General features: G+C 44.6%; 2 protein-coding genes across 3 annotated transcripts; one reads left to right on the top strand and one right to left on the bottom strand.

The window, feature by feature from the left end:
* Positions 1-1,252: 1,252 nt before the first annotated feature.
* On the bottom strand, positions 1,253-3,557 carry LOC125515689 (tryptophan aminotransferase-related protein 1-like). Its single transcript, XM_048681206.1, has 5 exons — positions 3,121-3,557; positions 2,711-3,014; positions 2,348-2,625; positions 1,876-2,171; positions 1,253-1,511 (listed from the first exon to the last, which is right to left on the bottom strand). The coding sequence occupies exons 1-5, from the start codon at positions 3,444-3,446 to the stop codon at positions 1,327-1,329; spliced, it is 1,389 nt and encodes a 462-aa protein (XP_048537163.1). The 5' UTR covers positions 3,447-3,557; the 3' UTR covers positions 1,253-1,326.
* Positions 3,558-10,621: 7,064 nt separating this feature from the next.
* On the top strand, positions 10,622-17,771 carry LOC125515519 (2-isopropylmalate synthase 2, chloroplastic-like). 2 transcript variants are annotated; one of them, XM_048681019.1, is made up of 11 exons: positions 10,622-11,310; positions 14,922-15,135; positions 15,214-15,294; positions 15,459-15,548; positions 15,641-15,727; positions 16,215-16,315; positions 16,721-16,754; positions 16,854-16,928; positions 17,206-17,262; positions 17,360-17,470; positions 17,579-17,771. In XM_048681019.1, the coding sequence occupies exons 1-10, from the start codon at positions 10,667-10,669 to the stop codon at positions 17,462-17,464; spliced, it is 1,488 nt and encodes a 495-aa protein (XP_048536976.1). In that variant the 5' UTR covers positions 10,622-10,666; the 3' UTR covers positions 17,465-17,470; positions 17,579-17,771. The 2 variants fall into 2 exon arrangements, with proteins under 2 accessions (XP_048536976.1, XP_048536977.1); XM_048681020.1 differs by lacking the exon at positions 17,206-17,262.
* The last annotated feature ends 1,606 nt before the right edge of the window (positions 17,772-19,377 follow it).

Below are 19,377 nucleotides of genomic sequence, written 5' to 3'. Positions count from 1 at the left end.
ACCCGCAAAAAAAAAAACCGGAAATCCATATGGGCGGTCAAGGTTCCTAATAAAACGTAGTGTGTCTTGTGATGTTTTGCTCACGATTGTTTACGAACATGAGATCAATTCTTAGTCGTTAGGTACCTACATCTAAGGCCGCGTTCGGCAGTCCACCGCTCCTTCAAATCCTAGAATCTACGGAGCAGCTGTTAGCTCGCTCCAGGGATTATAACTCCAGCTCCGTCCGCTCCGGGAGCGGAGCGGAGGGCCAGCGAACACGCCCTAAGTTCTGTGGCTTTTATGCCTGACCTAAATCACTTAAACATGCTCTCCTACTCATACGTTAGAGATGTTTGGGGTGCTAATTTTTCATGTCCCCTAAACTATGGTTGTTTGATTTCTTGACTTGTTCTTTGGATATGATTACACATTTTTGGCGGTGATCTATTGGCATCTAGGAGGCCTGAAACTATGTCAGGAACAACCCTAAAGCCGCACATCCTTGACGTACAGTTATAGCTGAGAAGATCAAGGCATATGTGCACCTAATTCTACAGCATCAATAACACACAGCCACTGCTCACAGGCGTGTTACCAACATGTCCTCCATAGCTTGGTCGTCGCCGCCGGCAGGTATTGCTGCTTTCAACTCTGAGATTGCATTTTTTTTGAGAAGGCAGAGTATTGGTGTAGTTGGTAGGGATTATGAGGATCGCTCTGTCATAGCATGCAGTGAGCCAATTACTATTGTTTTGGATCCTGATATGGCCGAGGCTTTAGCCCTTCGGTGAGTTGTCTAGTTGGCACTGGATGAACATATTTCAAATGCTATCTTCACCTCCAATTGCCTCTCCATGGTGTGGAGACTTAACTCTTCAACTTTCGACTGTTCTTCAATTGGCTCGGTGGTGGCTGACATTAAACTGATCATTAGTGGCTTTGCCTCCATGTGTTCAAGCACGTCCGGCGGCATTGTAATGCAGCAGCTCCTTTATTACCTAAATTATGTATGCACTCTGTTAGGCCTAGTATTTTCTATTCCTGTACCGGATTGTATCCGGTGAACTCTGTGTAATACTGTTGATAGATTAACAAAGCCGGTGTTCTCTCAAATGAAAAAGAACCAATATGCACCGCACTCTTATACCTTTTATAGTGCATACACATATACACCATATTTATTTAATTCAAAAGGAGAAAAGAGGCTATTTGAACCCCGATTTTAATCTGTTATTTTTAGCAACCATCGTAAAAGAGCTCTTAATTAAAATCACACAACAAATTACATTGGCCATTACTGAATATTTAAAAATATACTTATAGCAATCAACAATTCATCATTATTCATTCAATAGAGGAGAGACGTTGTACGAGTACATCGAACACTCCATCCCTCTCCAGCATGTTGACTCTAACGCACCTTGCGTCTCCCCCGAACAGCTCGCCGCCCTGTGCCAGGACGCCATGACCACGCAGGAGCTCCCTACAGTTTTCCACGCTTTCCTTCTCGCAGCGCAACCACGCAAACGCTGGGGAAGCACAAGACAATCGATTTAATGTACTAGTGAGAATTCAGAGCATTAATTATAGGATTTTCATACAAATCTGATGTCAGAATTTAACCATGCCAAATCTGACGATTTTGATAATAAATTATGTTGGTGGGAGAATGGAAAATTCTTTCAGCAGACATGGCTAATCCTGGCAAGAACTTGCGTATGGCCAGATTCTCTATGTTTGCTGAAGAAGTTGCCATGATCTGACTAGCGTAGTTTGCCATCAAAATCATCAGATTTGCCATTGTTAAAAATCAGACGTAAGAACTTTTTTTAGCATTACTAGTAATTATATATCGGTAAACAATGACGAAATGATTGTATTTGGTTACGATACCAGGGTAAGCTGGCACGATTTGCTTTGTGAAGGTGCAGTAGCCCGATGTCTCCTCCGGAAGGCTGAACATGCCGGTGGACGCCACGGTGGCGCGTAGAGCCTGCCATCGGTCTGCCATGCACCGCTGCGCGAAGTCAAAGAGCCGCCTTGTGTCCTTGTCGTCATCGTAGGCGTCAGAGACCAAGGTGAGGATCTTGGCGGCACGGAGCTGTGAGTCCCTAGACACGCCGATGGTGCTCCGGTCGACAAAGTAAGTCATCTTCTTCGCCACCTCCAGGTCCTTCACTAGCGCCCACCTGCATCAGTCAGAAAGCCCCACCGCCGATTCGTCGTCATTAATTACCAAGGAGAACACTTTTTTTTGCGGGAACAAGGAGAGCGCATTTGATACACTGTTTTGTTGTAGCGCGCTATATTTTTTCTTGATTTGATATTAGAACCTGGCGGAGTCGTGGAATAATTAGTAAATTACCCGAGTCTCGTGCCGGCGTGGCCAGTGATCTTGGACATGGTGAAGAGCATGATGTCGTGGGCTGCCGTGCCGGTGATGGGCGTGTACTGCGGCCAGTAGTACACGAGGTCGTGGATCGCCTTGCCAGGCTTGGAGCTCAGGACGGCCTCACGGATGGCGCCGTCGGGGTTGTTTGGTGAGCAGACCAGCTCGATGTGGCTGTCACCGCCCATGGCGTTGGCGTCGCCGGCCCAGCGGTAGAACCCCGAGAGCAGGAGGTCCGTCTGTGGCGCATACGCCTGCCACGCCGCACGTCGGTCCAAGCCAAGATCACAACATTAGCTCATCGTTTTGCACTGTTTATAATTAGCTGATTGGTCTTACCGAATAGTACGGCGCCGGCGATACGACGCCGATGGGATGGTTGGCGTCGGCGGGAGACAGCGCGTAAATGGCCGCCTGGGATAGCTGGGTGGCACCAGTACCGACCACGAGGTGGTAGCCATCGACCGCTGCGTTGCCGACGAGGCGATGGAGGCGGCGCACCTCGCGCTCGAATTCCGGCTCGAGGAACCAGCAGAGCCCCCCGGCGTCGGAGAAGTAGCTCATCCCCCGCCACCCGGGGATCACGACCGCAGTGCGCTCCCCGGCCTCCTTCCAGAACGCCTCGTACATGGTCGGGTCGCCGCTGCACGCGCGGCAACCAAGAAAGAAGAGCACATTAGTTGCCAGATGATTCACGCGCAATCACCTACTGTCACGGCCGGCACGAAGAGTACACGAAGCACACGCACAGCTCTAGGTTGATGACGGCGTCCGGAGCGACGGCTAGCTCCGGCGGCGTCCAGGGCCGCTGCTGCGACCGCTCGCCGTCAGTTGTTCTTGCCAGAGAGCCGTTGTCGGACCGACTCCCTTCCACCATGACGTCGCCGCTCACAGCTCTCCCGCCCCGGTTGGGTACCGCCGCGCGCGCAGTAACCACTGCCTTATTGCTCCTTTGGCTCAGCCGCTGGCTATCATCGGCGACGCCGACGACCGACCTGGGGGTCGCTGCGTTTATCGCCGCCGGGGCAACGGACGGGATGAGACGATGCATGTGGCACGACACGAAAGCGTGCATCCCGTCCACCGCTCGATACTACCTACGTGTGGTCCTTGCGCATGCGTGCCGGCGACACGGTGGTAGAAATTGAGGCGTGCTTCCTGCCCCATATAGGTGGCAAGAGCTAGCCGTCGGCCAGTATTTAGGGCAACTTCAATGGCGGATCCAAGTGAACACACAATGTATTCTTTTTTGTCCATCTGAATCGGTTAGACGGACACCAAAGTCTGGCTGTGTCCAGGTTCATAGGTGCGTCCAACAGGACACATTTCAGATTTTAACCAATTTTTGAACTAAAAAACAACACATTGCCACCAAAAGTCTGTCGGTGCATTAATTAAGTCAAAATATTAATTAAAAACATAAGTAAAACCTAGATCTAGTTGTTGTTGTCCTCGTTGGTCACGGTATTATTGTCGGCGCTTGGGTTCTTAATCCACAATTTTTTTCTTCTGCCTTCTCCAACTAAACAAAGATAGTATAATACTCCCTCCTTTCCGGTTTACAGAGCTCAATTCAAAAACCTCACCAACCGAGGTAGATGGTGAGTGATGGAATACTTTTTGTAGTTTGCAAAAGCATCTAATTAATGCTCTTGTTTTCCTCAAAAAATTATATTTATGAATGCATTAATTGCAATGCATGCATGCATAAAGTATATGCATTGTTCAATTTTCTCTTAATTCTTGCATACAATGATTTAATGCATCTTGAAATCTCAACATGTGATGGAAAACAAACAAATTGAGCCTTATAAAATGGAAAAACTAAAATTTTGAGATAAGTCCTATAAACCGAAAAAGAGGGAGTATTTTTTTAGTCTGCATATGTCATCTTATTGTATTTGCTTTTAATCCATTTACCACTGGCTAATTATGTGGCTAGGGTTACGACTGTTCGAATCAACCCTTTTAACCATGATCAATAGTTGAAGCCCTTCACCACTTGGCACGAGCAGCTCTCGCCAAAAAAAAAAGCAACCAATTCAATATGCATGCAACTGTATGGATTTCCTCATTTATTATTAGCATGTGGCTAATTAAATACGTTAACTTCCATCGGCAAGGCGTCCAACCAACTGCCATTTATGCACCAATTCTTATTCACCCCATATTCTATGCATAAATAAATATGCATTAGCCGTTTTGGAGCAATGATGAACGCACGGAAGGGCTCTTCACGGAGTGGCATACGTGGAGGTTTGAGGGCCCACCTCCGAAACCCGGGGGGGGGGGGGGGGGGGGTTGGGGGGCCCCCCCCAAAAGGGGGGGGGGGGGGGGGGGTGAGTTAGAGTTAGGAAATTTGTGTAAAAGGCTTGTAAAGATCCGTGTGTGTAGCATTATTCCGTCGTTTTGTGTTAGCTCGTAGTAAAAACTAGATCATCGAAGGCACGTGTTGTTGTGTCTGTCTATTTTAGCACCATAATGTTAGTGATTGACAATTGTATGCAAGATAGTGTTTTAATCATGCGGTATAACGGTCAGACTTGTGAATAATTGTGTTTACATAGATGCATAGATCAAGTTTAGGCAGTGGTGGCAGCAAAGACAAACTTCTAGTTTTGTGACAAATGCAAACTAATGTCAAAGAGAAAAATACAACCATTAAAAATTCCAGTTCAGTACTAAAACACACAATTTCTATTTGGCGAAATATAGAGGTTGCAGCATCAAACTCACTGTCGGTTTGCCCGAGCTGGGAAATAGTTTTGCTTTACTGTCCTAAATAGTAAGAGGATTGATCTTTCAAAAATATCCCCAAATAGGAATATGCATGTGCCATTTTCATAAACATTGCTATCAGAATTTTGAGATGGTTAGCTGAAAATCTGCTCAATGTCGCAATGCTGAAAGAAGAGCCTTGGAAGTTCTCATTTGTTCTCATGTCTAACTAATGAAATACAAGTGAAAACCACAGATTTTTAATCTACATGAGAGTTCAATGTACAAATGCTGATGTACATAATAACTGATCTCTAATTAGACATGTAGCGAGCAAAAGAAGAAAACCTTGCAGTGCACAATCTGATTAATTTGCATCTCCTGCTATTTCTAGGAATTGAACTGAACCCAACCAATTGCCTTTCGAACACATAAAATCCATCAGCACTCATTCAGTAAAGTGGTGAAAAAAACATGGGAAATCTATTAGGAACTTTATTCTCCCACAAAGTAATAGAAGATAAAAATAAAAATGAACTAAACTGAGATGAACTGAAGCTGATACGGTATATGACTAGAAGGGTTGTGCGCGTTTTGCTACGCCGTTCGTGTTGTTGGGTTTCTTGCTTTCTTCAAAAGATAATCACTTAGTTTCAAAATATAAGGTGTATTACTTTTTAAAAAAAATTCAAACCTTTTAAGTTTGATCAAATTTGAAGAGAAATATATCAAAATCCATAATATAAAAGCAGTATCTTTAGATTCACCATGAAATGAATTTTCATACTTTTTTGTTTAATATTGTGGATGTTGATATTTTTGCTTTGAACTTGGTCAAAGTTAAAAAAAAAATTGATTTTCTAAAAAACTAATACCCCTTATATTTTATAACTGATGGAATATTTAGTTTGGCGGGTGGAGATGATAGAGTGTGTTTATTTTTATTTATAATGCGGTGATATGATGGGCCTTTCGTGTTGTGATTCTGTGTTATTCGCTAACCAACAGCTTCAAATTTTGGATTCAAATTTTGGAAACATGGTGAATTAATAGAATTGAATGGGAGAACTTGAGAAATTGTTGACCCGGTCAAAATTGGATGATCCATTCTAAATTGAATACCTCAATTAATTGTGAGACCTTAAAAATTAAGAAGTATAATGGATAGTATAAAAGAATTGAATGACGAAGCTTTGAGAAATTGTTGACCTGGTAAAAATTAGATGACCCAATTCTAGTTGGAGACCTCAATTGAATATGGGCTCTTTAAAACTAGGGAGCTTAGTGTTAATAGAGGATTATTGACTGCAGATGGCCTCATCCTCCAACAACGGTGGCTTCACCCCTCCGTCGCCAGCTAACTCCTACTCCAGCGCCACTTCCGCTCCCTCCGGCTCCTCGTGCTTCAACGCCTTCAATCTCTGGATAATTAAGCGCCTCCTTTCATAGCCTCCTCCTCCAACATCACTAACAAAAATTTTACACATCAAAACCTAGGGTTAGCGTTCGGCTTTTGTGTAGATTTTTTTTGTAAAACAGAGCGCTATGTAACGTTCTGAAGTGAAATAAGAGAGTGGCTAATTAGCTAGTTGTCACTCCATTCTAAATACACATAGTATGAAATAAAATTTCTAACTAATGAGACTAATTTGATATTTTAGATGTTGACATATTGTTTTTTATAAATTTTACCGAATTCACATCAAAGTTTTACTTAGAGCAATTTAATTAATTTAAAATGGAGGGAGTACTCATGTACTCGTGTACTTGATTGATATAACGGAGGATCTACTCATGTACTCGATGAACCGATTGATATATTTGATGTTTCTTATATGTATTTAATTGATAGCCTTTTATTCTCTATTGGTCTCTTATCCATACGGAGTGCACTATTATATGGAATGCTTAAACTTTGCAGGGCTTCAACATGAGTGCCAAAATTATGGAGAAACGTTGGTTAATTTTCATTTTGTAATATTTCTGACACTCAATATATTTTTTTTAGCAAAATCATGTCCAATTTTTTCGTCAATCCATAATTATTAATGATTATTTATGGTTGTGCTCATTGTACTATAGTGTGACACCAGGCAATCAACTTTGTGATTTCTATTTAATTTCCAAACATGAATGTAGGCAAGGAACTAAGCATACCCATGGTGTAGCGACAGCAGACTAGGTGTGTGCCGCAAGGTTAACCTCACTTGTAAGAAGATCTGCGTAGATCTTCAGGAGGACTTTCTGGAGTGGGCGATAAGTATTAATTCAACTTGTGTTGTGGCTGATGAGTTGCTCACGTATATAAAGTTGCGCCCAAAAATGTCAAATTGTTATTTTCTTTTAATTATGCTCAACGCATTCCTTGTTGGGCAAGGGTCGACTTCATGCTTAGGGCGAACCTGTCTGTAGAGGTGGCGGGCACATTTCAGTTTATGATGGCCTTGTTAAAAAAAAATGGCATACCCTTGAGTTCAGTATTTCAGTGGTCCTAGTTGGATACAGATTGCAATAGAGTTAAGAATGGAAGCTGGGAGGGAATGTGTTCTTACTATATCTTGGCAAAGTAGATGATACATACGATGTCTATCTATGGTACGATGTCCCCCAGCTGCGATAACAGTTTCCGTGCTGATGCCGATGTCCTACGCGTGTATTGTATTGTCACTTTTTTTTTTGAAGTCGTACTAGCACTTTATTGAACATATATGTCGTATGCGGTTATTATAGTGTTGTGTGTAAGTTTCAAACATTAGAAAGTTGTTAAACTAAAATGTGTTCTTAAACTATGCTATATATGATTCTACGATACTACTATTACCGCTAAACTGAAAAATGTTATCAAGACAACCAACAACGCTGTCATGGCAACATCTTTTCTTTTGGCTTGACATAATATACAACTGATGGGCGCCAACGAGTACCTGCGGCTCCGGGTAGAAATATTATTAGCGGCGGATAACATGGAAAATGCACAGGAGCACCTGGGTACTCCACCCCTCTATACGAAATTTAAATTCATAAAATACCAGAAAATTCAAAAAAAATCTAAGGTCTTGGGATCTCAAACTTGGATGCCCAATCTACTCATGTATGAAGCTTCATAGAAAAATACAAGGAAATGTATCCGTGGTGAAGATAATATAGTCCGAATTAAAATCCATCCAAACATTTTTTTCTATTCATAAGGATTTTTTTTGTCTTTTGTGCCGCGGATACATTTTCTAGTATTTTTCATGAAATTTCACATGAAAATAGACTGAGTACCGATGTTTCATATCCCAAAACCCTAGATTTTTTTTAATTTCTCGATATTTTTTAAACTTAATGTTCATATAGGGATGTGAAGCACCCAGATACTACAAATCCTATTCCCGGGTAACACATCCGTCATTGCTACAAGGTTAGTAATGGTGGGTGGTTAGAAAATCTACAGCCGGGCGCCCCGCACCAGCCTCAAACCCCAGGCAGCCCGCCCGGTCACTAACCGGTCATGATTTTTTTTCACCTAGACGGGCCCCTCAAACGGCCTCAAATGTCCGGGCTGACCGGCACCCATTATATCCAGCCCAAATATGAGGCGGATATGGGGCGCCCGGGCGCGTCCGCCATGTCGGTCTGACGGCGGGGTCCCACGCGAAAACGCCCGGAAACCCGGCGGTCCGACAGACCCCGCGTCCGCCGCTGCGGTATGAAAGTCGCGTGGCGCCGCTCTGGCTCGCCGCCCGAGACCAAATCCGGCTATTGAAGCCAGCCGACGTCCCGCAACCCTAACCCATCCACCTCCCACTCTCCGCGCTTCCAGTCCGAGCCCATCCACCACCTCCCTCTCCCGCTCCGGCGCTCTGCCCATGCTCCAGCCTCCAGCGCTCCACCGTGGTCTGGAGGAAGATCACCTACTACGTAATGCTCACGTCGGAGCGTCGATATGAGATCCAGCTGGAGATATGGGCGAGACAGGCCACACGCGGGCTGCCTCCAGACTCGCCGGAGCCGGAGGAGGAGGAGCAGGGAAAGAGGAACTGACACTGATGAAGGTGGAGGAGGGAGAGCAGCCGAAGCCAGAGTTGCCGGGTTTCAACATGGAGCAGATGGAGACGGAGTTTGCCTTCGCCCAATCAAAAAAGATGGCGGAGCAGCAGGCCATCCTGAAATCCATCTAGCATAAGGCATATGTGGAGGCCTATGTGAAGGCCAGAATCTATCGATGATAGTCTCCTTTCAGCCACACACCGCACAGAAAACTCCAGACTTGATTCTTCGTCGATTAAGTTCCATGCCGACAGCCAGTTCATTACATCGCATGCGTCATGCATGTATTTTAATCTTGTTCTACAGGTCAGCAGACCACAGCCCATCCCAACTTTTATGATCATCCATTGATGAGGATCCCGTTGCATGTGCCATTTTGGCTGCCTTGAGCGACATGCCTAGATGATATGTCGAGCAGACTGTAAAGTGCCGGTGAAATTCCAAGCCCTGTAGTCCTTTTTCCCCTGCCCATCGAGGACAATATTTTTGATATCTGCAACGTTTCCTTCAGAGAACACCCGGTTCAGTTTGTCCACATCCCACCCAGAGGATTGTAACTTTAGGAAATTTGTCACTTTTGTCAAGTTTGGGACGAACAGAACACCCAGTGGTGCCATGCTCCCGCCCCGGGGAATCCAATTACTATGATGTACATTGGTTGTAGAGTCGTCATCTACTCTCCAGACCAACCCTCATGTGATAACGGATCCCTCCCATGCATTAAGCTTCTCCAAGTAAATGAGCATCCTTGTCGACAAGGAGTAGCTAGTATATATGTTGGCTATAGATGATGTGGTAACTTTACATAGCCGGTTGTTGGAGGCTAGTCATAGTGAGGAGTAATTTAGACTAGTAACACACACACACACACACACATATATATATATATATATTACTAGTCTATGTTACTACCTCCATAATGGGAAGTGTCATAGTTGTAGTAACATACTCCCTCCGTCTCAAAATTCTTGTCTTATATTTGTTTAGATATCTAAACAAATTTAAGACAAGAATTTTGGGATGGAGGGAGTACATGTCAACATTTATTGCTTTGTAAACTCATTTTGCATTGGAAAGCGCTATGTGATTGTAACATATTATGTTACTCTATTTGTCTTTCTCTTCTTTAATTACATTACATATCATCTTTTTTGCTGATGTGGCATGTATATTACTACCTATGTTACTCGAAAATATAGGTAATTCTTTCCTCGATTACTGTAATACAAGGCCACCAACAGTAATCCTAGACAGAACCATATTCCATAATAATACAAGGCCACCAACAGTAATCCTAGACAGAACCATATTTCATAGTGGCCTTGTATATAAAAATAAATGGAATATTTCTAAATTACATGCAAGACTTAAGATAAGATTATCTTATCGATCACATTGTACATGCCCTTATGACTCCCAGCAGCTTGCTCTCCTTAGTCAGTTTTGGGAACCGATTCAATAATAAATAAGACAAGTACTAGTACACTGAAAGTCATCGTACAGTGCCCATATACACTACCGCGGATTTACTCACTCCGAGTTGGAATGAGCACCGCGGCAACCACCTTCGGCTCCCCCAACCTCGCACCAGCGTCCCACTCCTTCTCCTCCTGCCGCCTCCTCTCTCATGGCTTCACCGTCGCTGCAAACCGTCGGGTCTCCCGCGCGTCCGCCCGGGCCTCCCCTGCGGCGCCGCGCCGGCGGCCCGAGTACGTCCCCAGCCGCATCGACGACCCCAACTACATCCGCATCTTCGACACCACGCTCCGCGACGGCGAGCAGTCCCCGGGGGCCACCATGACCAGCGCCGAGAAGCTCGTCGTCGCGCGCCAGCTCGCGCTCCTCGGCGTCGACGTCATCGACGCGGGCTTCCCGGCCTCCTCACCGGACGACTTCCGCGCCGTGCGCTCCATCGCCATCGAGGTTGGGAACACGCCCGTCGGCGGCCACATCCCCGTGATCGGCGGCCTCGCCCGGTGCAACAAGAGGGACATCGATGCTGCGTGGGATGCCGTGAAGCACGCCCGGCGCCCCCGCATCAACACCTTCATCGCCACGAGCGAGATCCACATGCAGCACAAGCTGCGGAAGACGCCCGAGCAGGTGGTGGCCATCGCCAGGGAGATGGTGGCCTACGCGCGCGCTCTTGGATGCCCCGATGTAGAGTTCTGCCCCGAAGACTCCGGCAGGTATGCGTACGATTCAAATTTTTTTAGACTATTATCAAGTATACCCTACTAGGAGGTCGGTCGATGGAACGACATCAAAAACCCCTCACCCTGAACACCCTCCCAGCGCTCTGCAGGTCTTTTTACTGAAGAAAAAAAAACAATTTCATCTAACAAACGTCTCTTTCGTCTGTTTGGGACAGGAAAACGAACGCCGCCGTTCGCTTGCCATAGATGCGCCCAATCGGCACGGCTCATCCCAAACCGTCCACACGTTCATAGTACCCAAATTCAACGCAGTTCTTAATTAAACTAAAACTTTATAAAAGACATAAATTAACTAGATAAAGATCTGTCGCCCGTGGCTACCGCCATCTTCAGGAGCCACTGTCCTACTCGTCGTCGTTGCCGGTGAGGTCGATCATACGGAGGTGACTACCAAAGGTGGGCAGGAGGCGCCTGCACCACCTCCTCCCGTGGCTCCTGCTCCTGCTCTGGTGACCGCGGCGACATGACTGACCATGGGCTGACACCCACTGAGGCAGCCATCTCGGCGTCGTGCACGACCAGCTCCGCCGCTGGCCCACCAGATGCGGGTTCCACGTGGCAATGGGGGGCTCCTCCACCTCCTCCTCCTCCTGCACCTCCTCCTCCCGCACCTCCTCCTTGACGGCCATGTCCAGCTCCGGGATGGCCACGTTGCCGGCCACAAAGAGGGCCATCATGGTTTCGAGGCCCTCCCATTGACGCTCGTCGTGGGTGTTCATGGAATCCTCCATGACATGTCTCATGAGCTCGGCCTCCTCCTCCTCGGTCATGGGAGGTGGCGGGAGCGATGACGGGGACGGAGATGGCGTCGGCCTGACGTCGCGCACACGCCTACGGCCACGCGTTTGGGGCGGGCTGTCAGCATGAGCAGGGCGCGGGCTCGGAGGACGACCGACGAAAAAGGATTGTCGCCATAGGTCGTGCTCGTCGCGAAGCCACGTATCCCATAGTGGTGAATCCATGGCGTAGCCGGGGTCGTAGAGCAGATCCTCTGGCAGGCGGGATCTGGCGTCGGTTGATCTCGTCGCGGCGGGCGCGGCCGCTCACCGGCACTGGTGGGATCGACACACGATCGGTGGAGAGATGCCAGTTGTTGGGGAGGTGGATATCTCCCCACTGGAGTGGTGTCGCGGTCTCCCAGTAGCGCCGACAGACGTCGGCGTGGATGTGCGGCCTATTGCGATGCCCGGCCGCTGGAGGCGCGATCTCAAACGCGGGCGGAGCAGGTAGTGCATGCGGAGAAGGTGGTGCGGGCGGCGCAGACCTGGTGGTGCGGCGGCGACCAGAGGAGGAGCCGGCCTGATGGTCGTGCTTCCCCTTGTTGATCCCAATGCCAACCCATGGCGCCAGCGAGGAGGTGGAAGCGACGGCAGCGGCTAGGGTTTGCTACCTCGTGTTGGGGGAGGAGGAGGCAGGCGGGCTTGGAAGTGGAAGCTGTGGACTGGCCGGTCCACGGCTTCCACATTAAGAAGGACGACGACCCACCAGTTGGGTGGTTGACAGACGGAGCTCGCCGCGCATGCGTATTAATTTTGGGAGGTCGAGGTAGTTGGACGGCCGCCATGCGTCCCCAAGGCGGACAAGGAGCAATCGCGTGCGCGTCCTTTCGCCGTTTGTGTGGACGCAAACCAGGCGCAGTTTTGTGCCGAAAATAGGGCGGGCGGGACGTTAACCGGACAAATTATGCGGATGCGATCATGCGTTGGGTCGTGTCGTCTGTTTATTTGGAAGCCAAACAGACAAGCACGGACAAGATGGGTCGTGCGTTAGAGTTCGCCTAAAAAAACTCAGTCTTTGCTTCTTTTTTAAGATCACTCGCTCATTCTTTTGTTGTGACTAATAAAGCCCAGTTTTTTGCCATGCTATGAAAAAGGTGCCATGGCCCAAAAATAAAGGGAAATAAACTTGACATACATAGAATGAAAAAAATATACCTTGGATTGTTTTAGTAAAATTTGCCATGGTTCGAAAACAAAAAATGTCAATAGACCATGAAAAAAGAGATTGTCATCATCTTTAAAGCAACGTTTGCCATGGTTCAAAAAAAATCAATAGCACAAGAAAGGAAAAGTCATGGTAATTTGCATCGGTAGAGTGACAAAAAATATGCATTAAAAATTGTGAGGTATTTTACTATATACATAAAGACACAAAAAATGTGGATTAAAAAATCGCCATCATGTAGAACACGAAAAAGCATATCATATATTGTTTGGTACTAATTGCCATGTTTCATAGAGTAAATTTACCACGGTCCCATAAAAGATGAAAATATAAAAAAAATCATGGATGTAAAGGGAAATTTGCCATGGCGTTAAAAAGGAAATTTTGTCACGGTCCACGCAAGTTAAATTGGCACGAAAAAAATAAATAATAATTTTCCATGAGCGATTAAAGTAAAATATGTATTTAAAAGCAAAGAAAAAAAGTTAACCGGCGAACCATTGAATATTAGTTATAGAAATATAGCACAATTTTCAATCATCAATCTGAATGTTTCATATGGTAGCAATAATCAGTAGATCTATTCTCTAAAATGGCATCCTTCTATGCATCAGCTCGACCAAACATGATATCTAGTTTTGAAGGTCTCATTGCGAATGATTTTTTAATGTGAAAATGATTTTCCAATCTAGTATGCCTCTGTTGACCCATGTGAGGCCACTCGCTGTTGGGAGCCACCGAAGCAAGGATGGGTCAAGCTAAATTGTGATGGGTTCGTTTGATCCATGTGACAACTCAGCGGGAAGTGACATGGTGCTAAGGGAGGACGCAGGCACAATCATTTATAGATCCTGCCGACAGCTCTTCTCATGCCATGATGCTTTGCAAGCCGAGTTGCTTGCATTAAATGAAGGCTTGAATCTGGCTTTACAATGGAGTAATCTCCCTATTGCTGTGGAAACGGATTGTCTGGAGGCATCCAATCTTTTGAAGGCCAGTGACATTGATAGATCACGGTTCACATTTATAGTACTCCCTCTGTTCCAAATTACTTGTCGTCGTTTTAGTTCAAATTTGAACTAAAACGACGACAAGTAATTTGTAACGAAGGGAGTAGATGAAATAAAAAGTAAAATATCTGTATTACTCATGTACGTCGTGCTCAAAATCAGGCAAGCCATTTGTTGGGGAACTTTGGTAGATTACATAGACGTACTACCGTCTGGCTAGGATCAGGACCTGATGAGGTCGTCGAACAATGTCATGCTGAGTGTAATCCTACTAGTATTTGAGTAATACAAAGTATTTCCCTGCAAAAAAAATGTACCTAGGAAGAAGAGGGAGTCATTCTAATACATACATGCATGTAATTAAAGGGGAGTAGGAAGGCATTCGTATCTATCGCTTAAAAACGGAACAGACGTCATATATTGTGGTTCTATAGATAAATATAAATATAATTGTGTGGTTTCATTTGACATATTTTTAGATATGGAAAGTGATTACTTAGTTTAATTCGATTATTCTTTGTAATATAGTAGTAAGTTATTTTCTTATTTTGAGGGAAATAAGTTATTTTATGGTGGTTCATAATTGTGTGCATACGCGTATGTCATGATCGGTTTCTGTTTGTCATCCAGGTCAAATAAAGAGTTCCTTTATCATATTCTAGAGGAAGTCATACAAGCTGGAGCAACAACCATCACCATTGCGGATACTGTTGGGTCTAATCTTCCTGTTGAATACGGCAAATTAATTGCTGACATAAAAGCTAATACTCATGGGATTGATAATGCCATTATTTCTACTCATTGCCATAATGACCTTGGCCTTGCAACTGCCAACACATTGGCGGTACTCCCTTCATTTATTTGTACCATCTAATATTATCATTTGTCTAATCATGCCACTACTAATTTCACTAGCCTCTAGGGTGCATATGCGGGAGCACGGCAGTTAGAGGTTACTATTAATGGTATCGGTGAAAGAGCTGGAAATGCTGCGTTGGAGGAGGTGTGCCCTATAATATTTCTGGGCACTGCTTCATGTTCTTCTTCTTTTTCTTCTTTTTTTTGCAAAATTCATGCTCGTTTGAATGAGTTGTAAAGTTTAGGAATGTGGTCCGATATGGCTTCAGTACTTGCTAGCTACATGTCTAATATTTGATACAATTTCAGGTTGTCATGGCACTTAAATGTCGCCCGGAACTCTTAGATGGCATGTATACTGGAATTAATACCCACCATATTACTATGACAAGCAAAATGGTACAATTTTGTGTCTTGGACGCTTTTTTCGGGTACCTTTTGCATTTCTTACAAACTGAAATTTCTTGTGAAAAATGGTCTAACTATTCTAGGTACAAGAGTACAGTGGACTTCACGTACAACCTCATAAAGCTATTGTTGGTGCCAATGCCTTTGCTCATGAAAGTGGAATTCATCAGGTGACTAATTTTGCAGTTTCTTATTACCATTGAATTTCCTAGATGGGCTTTTTAGTATGGATGGGTTGACATCTTCCGTTTTTATAGCATAACTCCAGTTCGCTTCATTATGTTAATTCGATTTTGTAACTTTGGTTCTTATTTATGACTATACAGTTTACCGCTTAACAATATTTTTACGAATTTGAATGCTTCTGCCATCTGTTTACATGCATGTGACGACTAGGAAAACCTAGCTTAACTGTAATAAACATGGGGCAATCAATTTTTTTTGTGAATGTAGTTAACTTGGGAGATTATTTTAGTTCATTTGTGATTGATTAATCACATTTAGTATAAACTATACCTTGGATGCTCATTCTAAGATGTGCTAATTTTCATTCCCTGTCGGTGTGCATCATTGTTATATATATTTTACTGTTATATAATTTCAGGTTGGTTCATGAACTAAATGGCTAAATCTAAATTTTGTCGGGTATTTTTTCAGGATGGGATGCTTAAATACAAAGGAACTTATGAAATAATATCACCTGACGATATTGGTTTAACACGTGCCAACGACTCCGGTATTGTTCTTGGGAAGCTGAGGTATCATGCAAGTGTCACCCCCACCCCCATGGTTAATGTAGTGCAAAGAATCTTCTGTGATGTCCCTTGGTTTTCATCTCTTTGATGAACTCTAGTAATTGGTGCACGTTCCAATGGCCTAATCCGAACGCTTACACTTTGAGTATTTATATAATATGATAAACCATTCGCTTTTATACTAAAATCTATGACATACTATATATTCATGAAGTTGAACATGGATCACTTCTCATAGAGGAAACCTCCACTACTTTTTGTTTCTTTACTATATGTATAAATCGTCAAGGTGTTCTAGAGTTACTGAGGTCGAATGTATCTGCCATGTTTACTCTTTTAGATTAGCCAAACTCGATATTAGATTACATATTCCCATTCGTAATTATGCTTTCTGATATTCTTTTTCAGTGGAAGGCATGCTGTTAGATCTGTACTAGTGGAGGTATTGCTCTAAGAGGTCTTCTTGACCTTCATTTTCAAGTTACAACAGGAGGTCTTCTTTTCCCGATTTTATAGTGACACCTTTTTGCCAAATGTGTAGCTTGGATATGAGATCAGTGACAACGAATTTGAGGATTTTTTTAAACGCTACAAAGAGGTTGCGGAGAAGAAAAAGGTGGTACTTGATGCATCATATCGTTTCAATGATATTCTCAACCTTTTCAATTCTCTCTAATAATCAGGCACTACTTGATAATTAAGACATCCATTGATTTCATTTGCCAGTAACCTTTGGTTCTATATTTTGTTACTCAACAAGTACATTGTCTTTATATATGTTACTCATTTGAATGGTTAGTTAGTTTCCGTAGAAAGTTGCGTCCTGATATTTGCTTGCAACTATAGAAGTCTACTATACATAGCAGTTGACGAGTTATTCTCATTATTTGTAGCGTATAAATGACAAAGACATCAAAGCATTACTATCTGATGAGATATTTAAGCCCAAGGTTATTTGCTACCTTGCTGATCTAGTTGGCTTCGTTCCGTACTTTTGAATACCATTTTCATTCTTACCTAATATATCTAACCGTCTAATGTTTATAGCTCAATCCGAGTGTTGGATCAAACAATATGCCAGGAGGTGCGTCTGGCCATGTTCTTGGAAGTCTGGAGACGGCTCATGGCACTTCGACCTCTCAACAACAGTAACTCGAGGTTAGTTCCTAATGTGCTTGCTTCCGAACTTGTAATAAGCTAATGATCGTGTTTCTCGACCGTTTGCTTTCAACTTGTAAACTCATGCTTGTGCTCCTGAACTTGTAGGTTTTCATCGCGGACGCCTTCGACCGGTGGAGCTCATTTCATTGTTGGAGTATATTGTTGCTTGTATGGCAGTAGCTTGCTTCTATATGTGACTTGTTGCTTGTATGGAACCTATGTGTGGTACTTATGAACCTATATGTGGTAGTTATGGACCTATTACTATATCTGATGTTGTGCTGATGTGCTGCTGTTATATGTGCAGTTGTGTTGCTGTTTTACATTGTTGTGATGTTGTTGTGCTGCTGTTATTTATAAATGTTGTTGTTATATATGTGTTGTTGTTTATATTTGAAGGGCTGATGTGTTGGATGTGCTAAACTCGTCAGCTTTACAAATAATTGTTCACATCCAACATTGTCCTAAGATTCAATTGAGTCATTGTCCATCTTATTCTTATCAAATGAGAATCTCCCACGGTGAGCTTACGGGCACTTGCTAGCTGAGATCAAGGCTCTGATGGAGGAGAGGGAATTTATTCCCCAGAAAATTTGTAAGGATCAAAATGAGGTAGTAGATTGTCTGGCCAATTACAGCTGTGCAGAATATTGTACTATTGTTTGGTTTCAGAGAGGCCATATGTGTATTGATGATCTTCAGACTGCAAGTGGACACGGGCTGCCCATGGTGCCCACATAATCAGCCTTCGTGGACACCCACAGATAGAGCAGTTGAATATGTGAGATATGTGGGCTGTTCCGCGGCGCCCACATCTCGCGATGACGCAGTGGAGATTAGGGCGCCGCCACCATCCTGCTCCGCCGAGGCCTCAACACCGCCGTCCAGTTCCTTCATGGAGACCGCAGCGCCGCGCTGGCCGTTCCCATGTCTGGTTCCAGCTGTCATCAGCGAGCCCCTGTTGTGCCCCATGAGGCCATGAATCGAGTATCGAGCAGTAGCAGCGGCGAGTAATCGCCCTGGGGCCTGTCGCGGCGGGACACACGCCGCCTGCACCTCCCCCTCGTCCTCGATGGCGTCGTTGCGGTAGGTAGAAGGCACGTACAGTACCTAGCTGCAGTGCTACCCACCAGGCCAATGGCATTTCAGTTGCCCGTACGTATGTACCCAGGCTCCTTCCACCAGGCCAATGGCGTTTCATTTGCACGTACGTACGTGTCCAGGCTTCTTCCGCGTACAGCACCTGCTCGATCGACAAAACTTGACCGGGATGCGGGCTATCCCACTAAACCCACATACCCACTTAACAATATGCAGGCTTTCGCGGGTATCCCACTTACCGTATGCGGCAATTGTGGGGTGGACGCGGCCATCCCGCTTAGCGTCCCACTTGCAGCCTGAGATGATCTCTTGCCAGTTGATTGTAACCCTATAATTATTATGGAATACAACTCCCATTTGCCCGCAAAGTAAAAACAGTGTCCTAAGATCTTCGGTTCAGTACTTCAGTTTCAACACAAGAGAATACGGACAATTATTTGTAAAGTTGATTTTTCTAATACTCCTGAAAATCACATGAGTGATCACCCTGAGCTTTTCAGATAATTGAAGAAGACATTTTTTTTCTTTTTGTCAAAAATCAGCAATGAGCAATCTGGCAGCAAGTACATAAGCCGAACCAGACCGATAAAAAAACGACTGCCCCAGGGAACCAACAGGAGGGAAGAAGCGAAGCAGAACCTGCAACTTTCCTGAGCGCCCCAAATATTGCGGGCATAGAGAGCTAACTGATGCATTAAGAATTATCAATGTTTAGCATCCTACTTGGTGCAACCTGATGAAAATACCAAATCTTGCATCATATTGTGATCTGGTGAAATCGTACGGTCAACAGCATGACGTAG

Source organism: Triticum urartu, chromosome 6 (assembly GCF_003073215.2).
Source record: "Triticum urartu cultivar G1812 chromosome 6, Tu2.1, whole genome shotgun sequence".
Lineage (NCBI taxonomy): Eukaryota > Viridiplantae > Streptophyta > Magnoliopsida > Poales > Poaceae > Triticum > Triticum urartu.
Note: the sequence above shows the minus strand (reverse complement) of the source record. Positions and strands in the feature narration are given on the sequence as shown.